The sequence below is a fragment of the Monodelphis domestica genome, chromosome 3 (genome assembly GCF_027887165.1).
Source record: "Monodelphis domestica isolate mMonDom1 chromosome 3, mMonDom1.pri, whole genome shotgun sequence".
In the NCBI taxonomy this organism is placed as follows: domain Eukaryota; kingdom Metazoa; phylum Chordata; class Mammalia; order Didelphimorphia; family Didelphidae; genus Monodelphis; species Monodelphis domestica.
The window spans coordinates 6,169,002-6,184,276 of NC_077229.1; the positions used below are offsets into that span (position 1 = coordinate 6,169,002).

At 48.7% G+C, this 15,275-nt stretch overlaps 2 protein-coding genes across 9 annotated transcripts in view; one reads left to right on the top strand and one right to left on the bottom strand.

Annotated features, from left to right (window-relative positions):
- Positions 1-5,538: 5,538 nt before the first annotated feature.
- On the bottom strand, positions 5,539-12,858 carry LOC130457881 (oocyte zinc finger protein XlCOF6-like). Of its 6 annotated transcripts, none has more exons than XM_056820374.1 (5): positions 12,455-12,858; positions 11,420-11,507; positions 9,854-9,980; positions 9,262-9,360; positions 5,539-8,340 (listed from the first exon to the last, which is right to left on the bottom strand). In XM_056820374.1, exons 1-5 carry the CDS (start codon positions 12,856-12,858, stop codon positions 6,449-6,451), a joined length of 2,610 nt encoding a protein of 869 aa, XP_056676352.1. In that variant the 3' UTR covers positions 5,539-6,448. The 6 variants fall into 6 exon arrangements, with proteins under 6 accessions (XP_056676352.1, XP_056676355.1, XP_056676354.1 ...); XM_056820377.1 differs by having other exon boundaries at positions 12,350-12,475; XM_056820376.1 differs by lacking the exon at positions 12,455-12,858 and adding an exon at positions 12,086-12,235.
- The window catches only part of LOC103105776 (zinc finger protein 345-like), a 30,453-nt gene continuing 27,233 nt past the window's right edge, over positions 12,056-15,275 (top strand). The window contains exon 1 of one of the 3 annotated variants that reach the window (XM_056820385.1): positions 12,056-12,153. The gene's annotated coding sequence lies outside the window, so the exon portion shown is untranslated. Of the gene's footprint in view, positions 12,154-12,890; positions 15,247-15,275 lie in introns of those variants that run through there. The other 2 variants (XM_056820383.1, XM_056820386.1) reach the window with 2 other exon arrangements.

The window sequence follows — 15,275 nt, forward strand, 5'->3', positions numbered from 1 at the left end:
CCTTATATATTTCAATAAGCATTTGATGTTTATAATAAGAGTCTCCTGAGCGTCCTTGAACCTGGACCTGAAGGGAAATTCATATTTGAGCTTCACTTTATCACTGAAGATTCCTTTGATTATCTCTATTAAAAGTATCCAAACAGTTTGAACCTGCTTGGCAAGTTAAACAGTTTTCAACCTATATTGGAACAGTTTTTCCATCTAAATCTTTTATTTTTTTATAACTCACCAAATTTTATTTTTAGAGTTTCTATTCCCACAGTTCTTCCTCTGAATGTGTATAGTATTCTTTCTCATAAATTCTGGCCATTTTAAATGAGTCTCTGTGCACAATTTGCCAATCATAGTTTTAAGTTCTTTATTCATTCTTTCAACTTAGTCAGAGCTCTGGGATTGATATGGTATATGAAATTTAGGAGTTATCCCCAAACATGAATAAATTTGCAGTAAGATTGAATCAGTAAAATGAGTTCCCCTATCCAAATCAATACATGCTGGCAGGACAAAACAAGGAATAATTTCTTTCAAAAGTACTTTGGCAACAAAAGCCACTGTGTCCTGAACAGTAGGAAATGCTTCAGGTCACTAAGTCAGCTGATTGACTATGACCAGACAAAATTTATATGAGGTAAATTTAGGGGGTTTTGACTGAAATATAAATTTAGTTGGCCACCAGGGATTAATTCAAATCCCAATAAAAATACTCAAGTCAGTTTTGAATTTTTGAGTGGTTTAATTAATATAGAGGGAAGGAATTAAGAAGAAAGAGGGGAAAAGGTATAAAATTTCTCCGGTCTAGCCTGTGCCAAGGGGAGTTCAAAGACCTCCACCACAAGGTCTCCTCAGAAGATTAGGGGCTTCCTAAGAGGATAGTGTTTTGGAAGGTAAAGGAAAAAGGAATCAGTCTAAACTACTCACCTAGCATGCCCACACCAAGACCCAAGATGCTAAACGCTACCCAACACCCCCCAAGTTGCTGACAGAGACCAACGTCTCCACTACTGGGAGACAGAGTGAGAGACATGTCTCCCTGAGAGAGCCAGAGCCACATCTTGCCAACGAGTCACGTCTCTGCAAAAAGAGGCCAGAGAGAGGAAGTGATGGGAAATATATAGAACATTTTTTACATCACTTCCTGCATCTCACATGTAGCAATGGTAGCTTAAGCTTGACTTAGGACAGTCCAGAGGGTCTGTCAGTTGTTTCTGATTTGTCATTTGCTAGCATATGTTTGTTACTGACCATCCTTCTCAACACTTAATTCTTTTTTTTTTCCATTTGAATTAATTTAGTCATTTTAGAACATTATTCCTTGGTTACAATAATCACATTATTTCCCTCCCTCCCCTCCACCCACTCTTTCCACTGCCAACGCGCAATTTCATTGGGTATTACTTGTGTCCTTGATCAGAATCTATTTCCATGTTGTTCGTTTGCACTAAGATGTTCATTTAATGTCTACATCCTCAACCAACATCCCTTCAACCCATGTATTCAAGCAGTTGTTTTTCTTTGGTGTTTTTATTCCCACAGTGTTTCCTCTGGATGTGGACAGTGGTTTTTCTCATAGATTCCTCCAAGTTGTTCAGTGTCACTGCATTGCCACCAATGGAGAAGTCCATTACATTCAATTGTACCACAGTGTATCAGTCTCTGTGTACAATGTTCTCCTGGTTCTGCTCCTCTCACTTTGCATCAATTCCTGGAGGTTGTTTCAGTGCCCATGGAATTCCTCCACTTTATTATTCCTTTGAGCACAATAGTATTCCATCACCAACATATACCACAATTTGTTCAGCCATTCTCCAATTGAAGGGAATAACCTCATTTTCCAATTTTTTGCCACCACAAAGAGCACAGCTATAAATATTTTTGTACATGTCTTTTTCCTTATTATCTCTTTGGGGTACAAACCCAGCAGTGCTATGGCTGGATCAAAGGGCAGACAGTCTTTTATCCTCCTTTGGACATAGCTCCAAATTGGCCTCCAGAATGGTTGGATCAATTCACAACTCCACCAGCAATGAATTAGTGTCCCAATTTTGCCGCATCCCTTTCAACATTTATTACATTCCTTTGCTGTTATGTTGGCCATTCTGCTAAGTGTGGGGTGATACCTCAGTGTTGTTTTGATTTGCATCTCTCTGATTATAAGAGATTTAGAACACTTTTTCATGTGCTTATTGTTTTGAGTTCTTTAACTGAAAATTGCCTATTCATGTCCCTTGCTCATTTATCAATTGGAGAATGGCTTGATTTTTTTGTACAATTGGTTTAGCTCTTTATAAATTTGAGTAATTAGACCTTTGTCAGACGTTTTTGTAATGAAGATTGTTTTCCAATTTGTTGCTTCCCTTCTAATTTTGGATGCATTTTGTTTGTACAAAAACTTTTTAATTTAATGTAATCAAAATTATTGATTTTACATTTTCTGATTTTTTTTCTAGCTCTTGCTTGCTTAACATTTAATTCTTAAGTAGGGGTGTAGACATTCCTGTTTTGTTAGTATAAGCAGGGTGGATTAAATCTAAAATTCACATTTATACTGTTCAGCTTTTGTCATAGAGATAAAATCAATTTGTAAATGCTGAAATGGTGTATAAGTGAGGATGTCCACCAAAAGCTTTGCCACAAAAGGTGTGTTGGTTAAATGCTTGGCAGGTAGAACAGGCTGTACACACTTTAGAGGCTATAGTAGTTATACCAGGGGCTTTCCATACTCTTTTAACAGAATCTACAATTCCCTGGGTGCCAAAATAGCCATTTTATGCATCGATCATCAAATTGGTTGATAAAAACTTCTAGGGAGCTGGAGTTTTCCTTCAGAAGACAACCATACTACACGAATCTATTTTGCTTTACATTTTTGCTTCCATTTTTCCATTTCCTTTTCATTATAGGAAAGTGATAAATTTAAGTCATCAATGGTTGTGAATGTTAAAATTAATTCAGGCCCTTCTATGGCCACTAGTTTTGCAGCAGAATCTTCTCAGACATTTCCCCTAGAGACAGGGTCAGTGCCAGGTGTGTACAGAGCAGTGACCAATGGCTATGTCTTCAGGGAGCTAGAGGACAGAAAGAAGTCGATTTATAAGGCCTGTGCTGGCAATACATTTTCCAGTTGATGTTAAGAATCCCCTCTGAAGCCATAGCATGCCAATGGCATGACATATGACAAATGTGTGTAGCAGAGGAGGGGGTTGAGGTAGTACAATGTGCCAGAATACAAAAGGTAAGGTGGACAGAGATAAGGACTGAAGTTTTTTCTAGACCACCTCGCTAGGTTTTTGCCCAGCAAGGGTGAGAAGGATTAAGGCAAGGTTCCTGGGCTGGGTTTAGAGGGGAGGACACCCTATAGCTGTGGTGGAAAGAGGGCTTAGCTAGGAGGGAGGACCAGGACCCCCTTTGGGTCAAAGGCTGCCTGGTAGGAGAAAAGGATCCCCGCTGGGCTGGGATTGGCAGGAAGTATAGGAAGCAAGCTAGGGTGGGTGGAAAAGACAGGTTGGGGCAGCTTACCAGAAACAGCAACAATAAGCCGCAGTAGCAGCAGGAGGAGGAGCAGGAATGGCTGCTAGGGCAGCGGCAGCTGCAGTGGAAGCCAAGCAGGGTGAGCGAGCAGGAGATAGAAGCAGTGACCGACCTCCAAACCTCTCCCGACTCCTGTGATGTGACAAGACCCCACCGCTGGACAAACTTACTGACTTCCCTGAGAGGCTGAGAAGAAATTCTGAGAATTCGTTTCCCAAAGTGGTAGGCCAAATAAGTAAGGTTAAATATTAATATCCAAATACTTCAAGTATTACGTTTTATATAGTTTATTAAATATTTGAAGAATAAGGAAAATAATCTCAGTTAAAGAAAGAAAGCTTCCCACGACCCCACTCATAGCCATCAGAGCACAGAGCGCCATCAGAAGAGAGAGAAAGGGTGGAGTTACACACAACTTATTTACCAAATGTGAGGATGTGACATGGATGAATTAAAAAGAATTCTGGGAGATGAAGTTCAAGAATTGAAGATTTCTAATTACACAATACGTCTGGCTCTCCATCTACTAAACCACACAGCTGGTGGGCTCCAGCCCCATACCAATGTATTTTCTTTTTTCTTTTTTTTTTCCCCCTCTTTAAATTTTTATTTGGTCATTTCCAAACATTATTCATTGGAAACAAAAATCATTTTCTTTTCTTCCCTCCCCCCCTCCCACCACCTCTCCCATAGCCCACACGCAATTCCACTGGGTATCACATGTGTTCTTGATTCAAACCCATTTCCATGTTGTTGGTATTTGCATTAGAGTGTTCATTTAGAGTCTCTCCTCAGTCATATCCCCTCCACCCCTGTAGTCAAGCAGTTGCTTTTCATCGGTGTTTTTACTCCCAGTTTATCTTCTGCTTGTGGATAGTGTTTTTTAGAACTCTGCAGATTGTTCAAGGACACTGCATTGCCACTAATGGAGAAGTCCATTACCTTCAATTGTACCACAATGTATCAGTCTCTGTGTACAATGTTTTCCTGGTTCTGCTCCTTTCGCTCTGCATCACTTCCTGGAGGTTGTTCCAGTCTCTATGGAATTCCTCCACTTTATTATTCCTTTTAGCACAATAGTATTCCATCACCAACATATACCACAATTTGTTCAGCCATTCCCCAATTGAAGGGCATCCCCTCATTTTCCAATTTTTGGCCACCACAAAGAGTGCAGCTATGAATATTCTTGTACAAGTCTTTTTCCTTATTATCTCTTTGGGCTACAAACCCAGCAGTGCTATGGCTGGATCAAAGGGCAGATGGTATTTTAGTGCCCTTTGGGCATAGTTCCAAATTGCCCTCCAGAATTGTTGGATCAATTCACAACTCCACCAGCAATGAATTAGTGTCCCTACTTTGCTGCATCCCCTCCAGCATTCATTACTTTCCATAGCTGTCATGTTAGCCAATCTGCTAGGTGTGAGGTGATACCTCAGAGTTGTTTTGTTTTGGATTTCTCTAATTATAAGAGATTTAGAAAGGAAAGACCCTTCTATTACTATGCTTTCTAGTGTTTTCAATAGAAATGGGTGTGAGATATTGAGATAGTCATGTGATTTTTGTCAATTTGCTTGTTAATATGGTCAATTATGTGGATGGTTTTCCTAATATTGAACCATCCTTGCATTCCTGGTATGAATCCTGCCTGGTCATCCGACCCTTGTGATGACTTGCTGGAATCTTTTTGCTAGTATCCTATTTAAGATTTTTGCATCTATATTCATTAGGGAGATTGGTCTAGAGTTTTCTTTCTCTGTTTTTGACCTGCCTGGCTTTGGGATAAGTACCATGTTTGTGTCGAAGAATGAATTTGGTAGAACTCCTTCTTGGCCTATTCTGTCAAATAGTTTGTTTAATATTGTGATTAGTTGTTCTTTGAATGTTTGATAGAATTCATTTGTGAATCCATCTGGACCTGGGAATTTTTTCTTAGGGAGTTCTTTGATGCTTGAAGGATTCTTGCAGCTCTTCCAGGCTTATTCTCAAAGTTTCCAGATTTCTCTCTCGGCAGATCCACACTAACATCAGTTCCATCTAGCAGCGACACCCTACATGTAATAATGGATTTGGCATCTCCAGCTGCAGGAATGTGTGTAGCAGCTCGCTGGGCTTCTCTTAGACGTTCCTTCTCAGCATGCTTTCGCATTGACCGGCGCCCAAGTGTTCGACGGAAAAAACTTAACATCTTCTTTGCTGGTGGCGGCGGCCGCAGCCGCGACAAAAGAGTCCAAAGAGGCGGTGGCACAACCGGTGGGGCGGGGAGCAAGGAGATCCTGGGCCCGGAGCAGCGAGCTCCGCTCCAGGCAGGGGTCCTGGCCAGCCAGGCGCATGCGGCCTGGGGGCCACCAATGTATTTTCTTATGAAAGAAAAGACTTTTATTGTGGGTGTAGCCTTTCCACATACATCGCACTCATAATGTTTCTCCCCAAGAATATGTTTTCTGATGGGGAGAGTCAGTGCTGTTTTCTGGGGAAAGGCTTTCCCAAAGCCTCCTCATTCAAAAGATTTTTCCCCCAATATGAATAGTAGAGTGAGATGTAAGATGACTTTCGAGGAAAGATCTTTCCTCATTCACTGCACTCAGAGGTTCTCTTTCCAGCATGAGCTCTTTGATATGCAGTCAGAGCTTTTTTTTCCAGGAAAACCTTTCCCACAAACACTGCACAAAAAAGGTTTCTCTTCAATATGGGTTTTCTGATGACGGTTCAGGTTAAATTTAGAGAGAAGTACTTTTCCACAAATATCACATTGAAAAGGTTTCTCTCCAGCATGAATCCTGCTATGGTGGGTAAAATATGACTTACTGGAAAAGGCCTTCCCACATTCACTGCATTCATAGGGTTTCTCTCCAGCATGAATTCTAGTGTGAGTAGTAAGATCATACTTCCCAGAGAATGCTTTCCCACATACATCTCATTCATGAAGATTAATTCCTCCATGAATTCTCCTCTGATGACTTAAAAGGTGAGAATTTCTTCGGAATGTCTTCCCACATTCATTGCAATCAAAGGGTTTCTCTTCAGTATGAGTACTCTGATGTCGTTTTAGTGTTCCAGCCCTGGAAAAGGCTTTCCCACATTCACTGCATTTAAAAGCTTTCTCTCCAGTATGAATTCTGTAATGTATTTTAAGATCCCCCTTTTCCTGGAAGGCCTTTCCACATTCACTGCATTTAAAAGGTTTCTCTCCAGTATGAACTCTGTAATGTATTTTAAGATCCCCCTTTTGCTGGAAGGCCTTTCCACATTCACTACATTCAAAAGGTTTCTCTCCATTATGAATTCTGTAATGTATTTTAAGATCCCCCTTTTGCTGGAAGGCCTTTCCACATTCACTACATTTAAAAGGTTTCTCTCCAGTATGAATTCTGTAATGTATTTTAAGATCCCCCTTTTCCTGGAAGGCCTTTCCACATTCACTGCATTTAAAAGGTTTCTCTCCAGTATGAATTCTGTAATGTATTTTAAGATGCCCCTTTTGCTGGAAGGCCTTTCCACATTCACTGCATTTAAAAGGTTTCTCTCCAGTATGAATTCTGTAATGTCTTTTAAGATGCCCCTTTTGGTGGAAGGCCCTTCCACATTCACTGCATTTAAAAGGTTCCTCTCCAGTATGAATTCTGTAATGTATTTTAAGATCCCCCTTTTGCTGGAAGGCCTTTCCACATTCACTGCATTTAAAAGGTTTCTCTCCAGTATGAATTCTGTAATGCCTTTTAAGATGCCCCTTTTGGTGGAAGGCCCTTCCACATTCACTGCATTTAAAAGGTTCCTCTCCAGTATGAATTCTGTAATGTATTTTAAGAGCCCCCTTATGTTGGAAGGCCTTTCCACATTCACTGCATTTAAAAGGTTCCTCTCCAGTATGAATTCTGTAATGTATTTGAAAAGCCCTCTTATGTTGGAAGGCCTTTCCACATTCACTGCATTTAAAAGGTTTCTCTCCAGTATGAATTCTGTAATGTATTTTAAGATGCCCCTTTTGCTGGAAGGCCTTTCCACATTCACTGCATTTAAAAGGTTTCTCTCCAGTATGAATTCTGTTATGTCTTTTAAGATGCTCCTTTTCCTGGAAGGCCTTTCCACATTCACTGCATTTAAAAGGTTTCTCTCCAGTATGAATTCTGTAATGTCTTTTAAGATGCCCCTTTTCCTGGAAGGCCTTTCCACATTCACTGCAGTTGTACCGTCTCTCTCTACTCTGATGATGACAGTAATGTTCAGCACGACCTGTCTTCCTCCATTTAGTTAACTCATTACACTTTTTTCTCCTATCGGTTGTCTGGTGTGGACCACATTCATTAATACGAGGGAAAGAATTCCCCGTTTCATGAACTTTCTCTTCAGAAAGAATTCCACGTTTTTTTATGGAGCCCAAATCAGGACCCAGCACTTTCTGACATTTGTTAACCTTACGACATTTTTTCCTGGAATGGATTTGATCTCTTTGTCCTTGGTTCAAATACATGGTGGAACGCCCTCTCTGGTTATCTTCTTTCTGGCCCTGCATAACTACAGATGTTCCCTGTTGTGGAAAAAGGCCTGGCTCTGGGCTAGAGGTCTGACTGTATTTACCATGTTCAGAAACTCCAGCCTCATTGGGAGGTTCTACTTGAATTATTTTTATTCCTCTAGAAGGTTTCCCCTCCATGCTCTCCTTTTTCTTCAACCTGCCATCACACTCCCAGGTTTTCGCCATCTTGCAGATTCTTAGATCATTCTCCAAGAACTTTTCCTGGGATAAGACTTTCATAGAAATACTCATCTTGGGAGCTGATTCCTTGTTCTGAGGCCTCGATTCCCAACCTGAAAGAAAGAATATGAACAGAGCTTTTCATTGGATGAATCAGCTTTTGTCTAGGAGTCACTTTCCCCAATAATCAGGCTGTTACAAACACTGTCCTTGTTTTCATGTAAATGGAAATCAGTTTACGTGTCTTCTAAAATTTCTTTGCGTTCACCAAGCTTATCCTTTGATATGGGTCAACAATATTAAATTAGCTGAAAGTGGGTAAACTGATGAAGGACCTCAGAATCATTGTATGTGGGGATGATTGCTGGCTGCCCTACACTATATATGAACAACATAACCTGGAACATATGTGTCTATATACGTGTATGTATACTGCTGATATCCATTACAGACAAAGACATGGACACACAAGACTGCCTCAGAAGCAGTACATAGCAACAGTTTAAGACACAAGGTAAGGATTTAAAAAGAAGAGCCCAAGGAAGGGCCGGGTCAGGAAAAGCTCTCAAGGCCAACAAGGAAGGGCTGTAAAAGGACACACAAACCTGGCAAAATCTTCACCTGAATTAGACCTCTGGAAGGAGTCATGAGAATATGATCAGGGGGTCTAAGGAAAAGAATTCATGTGTAGCTCTGACACTGAAGAATTCCATTTTGCTTTCCACAAAAGATTAATACAACCCAGAGCTCCACCCACAATGGAATTTCTTTCCCATACTATGAAGGTACCAGCAGAACCTGGTCATTTGTATCCATACCTTTTGAGGGAAAATCATTCAAAGTGGAGGAGGCAGAAAGGAATTCTATGTGGGATCTGTGGCAGAGAGAGGAGTTCCTGGCCCAGAAGGTCACTGAGGGGATCACCCAGGAGCCCATTCTCTCTGTGTGAGAGTGAGAGATGAATGACCAGCAGAGCTGTGTATGGGTTGTTGTGTCCTCACCAGGGTCAGGCACTCATCCACTCCCTCACTCACCTGGCCAGCAGCTTCTTAGGACACCACCAGTTGGAATCCAATGTGGTTCCCTTAACTCCAGCTCAGAGATCCTCACATCCTTGTTTGAATCAGCAAGGCCTAGTCATGGGAAAGGGCAAGGAGATGAAGAGGGAGGATGATATCTCATGCCCTTAGGAACAAGCTAGTAAAGAGCCTGGGTGCCATGGAGGTGCTTAGAGAAAACATCTCAAGGCTGCTCTGGTTTGTTTTCCTGGGAAGACACAGGACTGGAACAAGGAATGGAGAGGAGTTCTGAAAGACAAGGGTTCATTTGATCCATTCAATACTGAGGTATTGGGAGCTTGGCTGACTTCAAGTACTTCCCCTGAGCCTTGAGAAGGGCCCTGTGGCCTGAGGGAGCAGAGCTGGGCTGGGACCATGCAGTAAAGCCCTTCATCGCTAGACAAACAAAACGAGAGCCTTTCAGCCTGGCTTTTGGCCTGGTTAGCATAAGAAGTGCTCAGGCCATTACAGGCCAGAGAATCCCAGCTGCACCCTGGACAGGGCCCAAGAGAAGGAAGCAGATCCCCTTCCATGGGCAGATCCCAAGGCCCAGAGGAGCCCTCCTCACCCAGGCAGACCAGGTTCCTGTAGTTCTCCAGCATCACCTCCCAGAACAGCTCCTTCTGGGGAGGGTCCAGGAGTCTCCACTCCTCCCAGGTGAAGTCCACGGCCACATCCTTGAATGTCACGGAGGCCTGAAATATCATATAAATGGGCTCAGCCCAGGACCACAGCCCAGAGGGCCCTGGGAGGGGAAGGGAAGTGGGCAGGAAGGACAAGGGCTGATTCGGACCCCAGCCTGGGCTCCCACCCTCAGGCTGTCCTGCATGCTGAGTCAGGACACACAGAACAGCCACTGACCAGTCAGCCAGCACTGAGGGAGAGTCTGTCCTGTGCCAGGCTCTGGGTCAAGCCGTGGGCATACAAAGAAGGGCCAACACAGAGCCTGGCCTCAAGGAGCCCCCAGTCTAATGGGGAGACGCCATGCACATGACTGGTGACAGCCAAGGTCTGGCCAACACTTCTCTCACCACCCCCTCGGGAAGGCAAGTCCTCTCTTGTCCCTATTTACAAATGAGCAAACTGAGGCTCAGAAGGGGGGAGGGATTGTTCATGGTCACACAGACAGGGTCAGAGCTGGTCCCCTCCCTGACTCCAGTCCCCTCCAGAGCCCTTCCCAGCAGGCCATGCTGCCTCTCACTCAACAGCTCAGCTTCCCCTTTGGACATCTCCCAAAGGCAGCAGAATCAGCAACAGGCACTTGTGAGGGGCCAAGCACATGCCAGGCACTGAGGAACCGGATGGGGACACCAAGAGACGGGACATGGGGGTGATGGAGGGCCTCCACCAAGGCCTCAGGCTGCCTGGAAGAATACAGGAGGAGGAGGTGATGGAGGCCTGGCCATGGGGAGGCAGCCAGGCTGTGGAGGCCTGTGAAGGCCTAAAGGAGTCTCTGTTGGGCTGTCGAGAGAGCAGAACCCAGGCTGAGGGGGACACAGGGTCAGGCGCCATTTTAGGACAATGGCTGGAGCCAGAGTGGGCTGGAGCAGCCATGGGGTATCCCGTCCTGCCTGGAAGTGTGTCCTCTGCATCTGCTCAGGAGCCCTTCTTGTCCGTGTCCTGCACTCAGGCCTGATTCTGGCCTTCAAGGCCTCGATGCCAGCTGACAGTGGGCTGTCCTAGCCTGGCCCTCGGTGGAGCCCAGAACCCAGAACCCGGCCTCGAGATCAGCTGCTCCTGCTTCCTGGACGTCCTATTTCCTCTGGGCCTCGCCATTCTGGCTTCCCCAGCCTGGCCTTAAGCCTCCCAACTGGGCCTGGGCACGTGCTGGGCCCAAAAGAGACCCGACTTCTCGGCCCAGGAGAATGGGAGAGGGGGGGGGGGGGGCGGAACCTGCCATCCACAGGGAAAATGCGGCCAACCAGGAAGGAGCTGCAGGTTGTCCTGAAGAGGAGGCCCAGCAGGAGCCCCAGGGGGGGCTTCAGGGAAGGGTTTGAGTTCAAAAAGGGAAATGAAAGTGACTTTGGAGCCCTAGAGAGAGAGGAGCGTCTACACCTGGGGCCTGAGCCTCCTTGTCAGGAGAGAGGAGTGTCTACACCTGGGGCCTGAGGCCAGGGGAGAGGCTGCTGCTTACATGGGGGGTCTTGCAGGGCTCTAGCCCGGTGCCCTCTCCACACTCCTCCAGGCTCTCCATCACAGATCTGAGGGTTCCCAGAAGGCAGCTGGAAGGGAAAAGATATGGATGAGGGGGCTCAGCCCCTCCTTCCAGGAAGATCCCAGAACCACCCCCTGAAAATGCCCCCAGGCCCAATGGGGGTGGGGGAGCTCCTTTGCTCCCTGCTCTCAGGTCAGCCCCAGAAGCCCTGAAGCGCCCAGAGGGTGACCTTCTGGGTTCTGGGTGCCAGAGAGGCTCATGGGAAAGAGGAGCTGAACTGTGCTAGCGTCAGAGGCTCTTGTGCAGGGGGAGAAGCCCCAGAAATGTAGGGAGGCAGGGGAGGGGTCTGGAGGAAGGGGGAGTCCCTGGTGGTAGCCACATGAGAACAAGGATTTGGGGAGCGGGAAACAGAAGGAGGAAGGGAGAGGGAAGAGTGGGACAGGATGGGGCTTAGGGGAGGGGCAAGTGGGGGAACTGTGGTTCTCTGGGGGCAGGCAAGTGAGAGCAGCGACTTGGGGAGCGGGAGAGGGATGGAGCGAGGGAGAGAAGGAGGAAGTGAAGGGGAGGAGGGGTGGAAAGAATAGAGTTCGGGTGGGGGCGGGGCGGCTCCTTTCCAGAGCCCGCTCACAGGGACAGGGGCCTCACCTCCTTGGGGATAGGACAAACTGTGCAGGAGCCCAGCGCCACCGGAATCCGGGACGGGGAAAGCCAAGGTAAAGAACCCGGAAAAGCCTAGTTTAAAATCCTCAGAGCCCGCCCCCAAGCCAGCCCCGCCCCCTGCCCAGGCCACACCCCCAGATGGAGCCCGTTTTGCCACACCGACACGGGCCCCGCCCCAGGCGAGAGAATTTCCTCCCTCTTTCTCTGCTGTTCCTCCAGGCTGAGTGCTCCTATGCTGGGGTTTCTTACCCTGCCCCTCCCCCAGCCCCCACCGCGCCGTCTTCCGAGTGCTGTCTTCCGGCGCGCTGTCCCGGCCTCTGCCGGTGGGGAGGGTGCCAGAGAGGCTAATTGTACCCTGGTAGCCTCGACTCCTCCCGCTGTGGGCAAAGCGGGGCCCCCTCAGCCTCTTCCCAGGACCCGCCTTCTGGCCCCTGTTCCGTTCCGCGGCAGAATCCCCGTGACCCGACGGGGCTGTGCCGGCCTGGCTTCCTCTCGGGGGAGCTCGTCTTCCGGAAGCTCCCAGCCTGGCCCCGGGCCCCGAGGGAAGCCGAGGCCGCCCAGTCCCCCCGAGCTCCCAGGAGGGAGCTGGGAGAGCCGGCTCGCCTGAAGGACCCTCTCCGGGTTTCTGGGCTTCTCTTCTGAGACTGAGGCCTCTCCCAGCCCCTTTGCCGGCCCCCTGGGGCGCCCGTCCCCGCTTTCTCCGGTCCTCCTCCCTCAGGCGGGGGAGGAGAGCCTGAGCTCTTCGGTTCTGCGGACATCCCCAGGCACGGGCTCCCCCCAGCCCCAGGGTGTCCCAGGCTCCGAGGCCTGTCCCGGGGCCCTCCTTGGTGGCTCTGTTTTTCTGGGGGCCGGGCCTGGGGTGCCTGCAGGAAAGAGCTCCTCCTGGGCTCTTGGGGGCTGGCAGGCCTCGGAGGGCCCCCAGAGGGTGCTGGACCCCCCCTGCTGCCTCCTCCGATGGGCCTCCCTTTAGGGCTGCCTCCCAGCTCAGCCTGGTCGGGCCCAAAGCCTGGAAGGAGAGTCTGGAGTCCAGGGAAGGGCCTGGGGGGCCCCCATCCCAGGGGAGGGCAGGCCATGCCCAGCCCAGGCCTGTGTGTTCTCCCCTCCGGAGCCCCAGAGACAACAGAGAGGAATTCAGAGCAGCAGCCCCGGGCCTGAGGCCAGCAAGGGAAGAATCCTCCAGGGAGAGAAGCCCTTCCAGGGCCTTTAGCCCCTCAGGGCCTGCTAGAGCTCAGGGTCTGGAGTCAGGGAGGCCTGAGATCCCCCCTTGCAGGACCCTAGACAACTCACGTTAGCCTACTTGCCTCAGTTTCCTCTCCTGTCCAGTGGGCTGCAGGAGGAGAGGCAAAGCCTCCCAGCCTCTGCCCAGAAAGCCCCAAAGGAGGGGAGAAGCAGCCAGGCCTGAGCAGCCTGAGCCCAGCCGCCCTGAGACACACAGACACCCCCAGACTGTCCTCTGTCCATCAGGGCTCAGAGCCTGGGCTCAGGGGCTGCTGCTGCCTTCTGTGGCCTCCCAAAGGGCAGGAGGGGGTTCCTAGGCCTTCCCCAGCCATCTAAAGGGTCTCTGGGCCTTGTGGACTGGGGGAGGGGCTCAAGGAGACAAGTCCATGGGACAATGGGGGGGGCTGATCCTCCAGGTCTGATGTTTTGGGTTTGGAGTCCAGGGCCCAAGGACAAAGGAATTTCCCTAATAATAGTTTGCCTGGGTTTCTGGGGCTGCCATGCCCCTGCCAAAGGAGACCCTCCTCAGCATCCCAGAGCCCCAGAAAACCCCGAGGAAGCATCTGCTTCCCCCCAGATGCTCTCTGGACCACCTTCCCCACAGCCCCTGGGCTCAGGCTCTTATTCTCTGGTTCTCACAATGGGGGAAACTGAGGTAAAGGCTGGGAAAGGTTCTTGGCCAGGCTTCCCCTGCTGGACAGTGTCTGAGGCCAGGTTTGAGTACAGATCTTGGGGGTTCCATGCCCGGAGGTCAGCCCCTGAGTCACCCCATTCCTCCACCAAGGAGAGTTTTGGCCCCTCCTTTGGGGAGCCTCTGGGGTCTCCCCAAAGCAGGAGTAGCAGGATGATCAGAGAGATTCCTGAAGGAGGGGAACCTGTGGGAAGGGGTCTGGGTTGTCAGTTGCTGCCCTCTGCCTCAGTTTCCTTTTCTGTCAGTGTTTTAGGGTACTAAAGTTGAACCGCTGGGGTTCAGGAGGGATATCCTTTGCAAGAATGCAAGCGCCGAAACTTAGCTTAAAAACAAAAGGAGAAATTTATTAATTTAGAAAGTAATGTTGCGCATGGCCAGGAGGGTAGCAGGGTGGGCTGCCAGAGCGGGAGCCGCTCCTTGGGAGGACATCAGTTCTGGGGATTTGAGACTCTACAACAGTGTAGAAGGGCTGCCGAGTCATGGTGACCCCAGTGAGGTAAACACTCGGGGCTCTGCCTGGAGACATTGGGGTCGCCCTCACAGTGTAGGGGGCAGATGGATGTCTGAGACACAGTCTGACGGAGGCGAGGTGCAGCCTGGAGGTGCTTCTCTCTGCCCATCTCAAATCTAAAGGAGGGTGCAAGGAGGAGAGTCCTCTCAGGAGTTGTCAGATGCTCTGGGTTAGGAGTCACGAGGACAGAAGGGAGCCAAGGACTGCCCTGCTTACACTTCGCCTGAGTTTGGGGCTACGATGCCCATGCCATCAGAAGGGGGGATCCTAGCGCCCCCTCCGCAGGCCCTGGGGAGCAGAGACCCATGGGTTGATCAGCCAGTCAAGAGACACTTATTAGGCACCTGCTGTGTGCCAGGCTGCATCCTGAGGCAGATTCTGGGCTAAGAAAAAAGCAGCCGGCAGGGCAGGAAGACGAAATGAGGGTGGGAGAAAAGGGCTACAGCCCCCAGGATGGGGCACAATACATATATATACCCCTCCCCCACCAGCCCTCTACACCCAGGCGCCCAGGTAGGACGACTCCATTTCCCAGAATGCCCCTGTCATGACATCATGCAAGCCCTAGCCCTCCTCAGTAGATGACTCCATTTCCCAGAATGCTGGTTCCCTGACTCCTCCCTATTTTTGGCTCCTCCCTGTGGCAGCCTCGGGGCATGCTGAGAACTTCATTTGAGTGGTCTCAGCTCCCGGAAGGTGTATCGCTGCTTCTTGGACCTTTGCTAGGTGAGAGGGGGAGGGGCGGGGCCGGGGCT

Excerpts from the sequence above, each read along its gene's own strand:
- LOC130457881 (XM_056820374.1), bottom strand. The coding sequence starts at position 12,858 with ATGTCCGCAGAACCGAAGAGCTCAGGCTCTCCTCCCCCGCCTGAGGGA. Across the intron at positions 9,361-9,853 it reads CAGGAACCTGGTCTGCCTGG|GCCTTGCTGATTCAAACAAG; the intron begins GTGAGGAGGGCT and ends TCCCATGACTAG. Across the intron at positions 8,341-9,261 it reads CCTAAGAAGCTGCTGGCCAG|GTTGGGAATCGAGGCCTCAG; the intron begins GTGAGTGAGGGA and ends TCTTTCTTTCAG.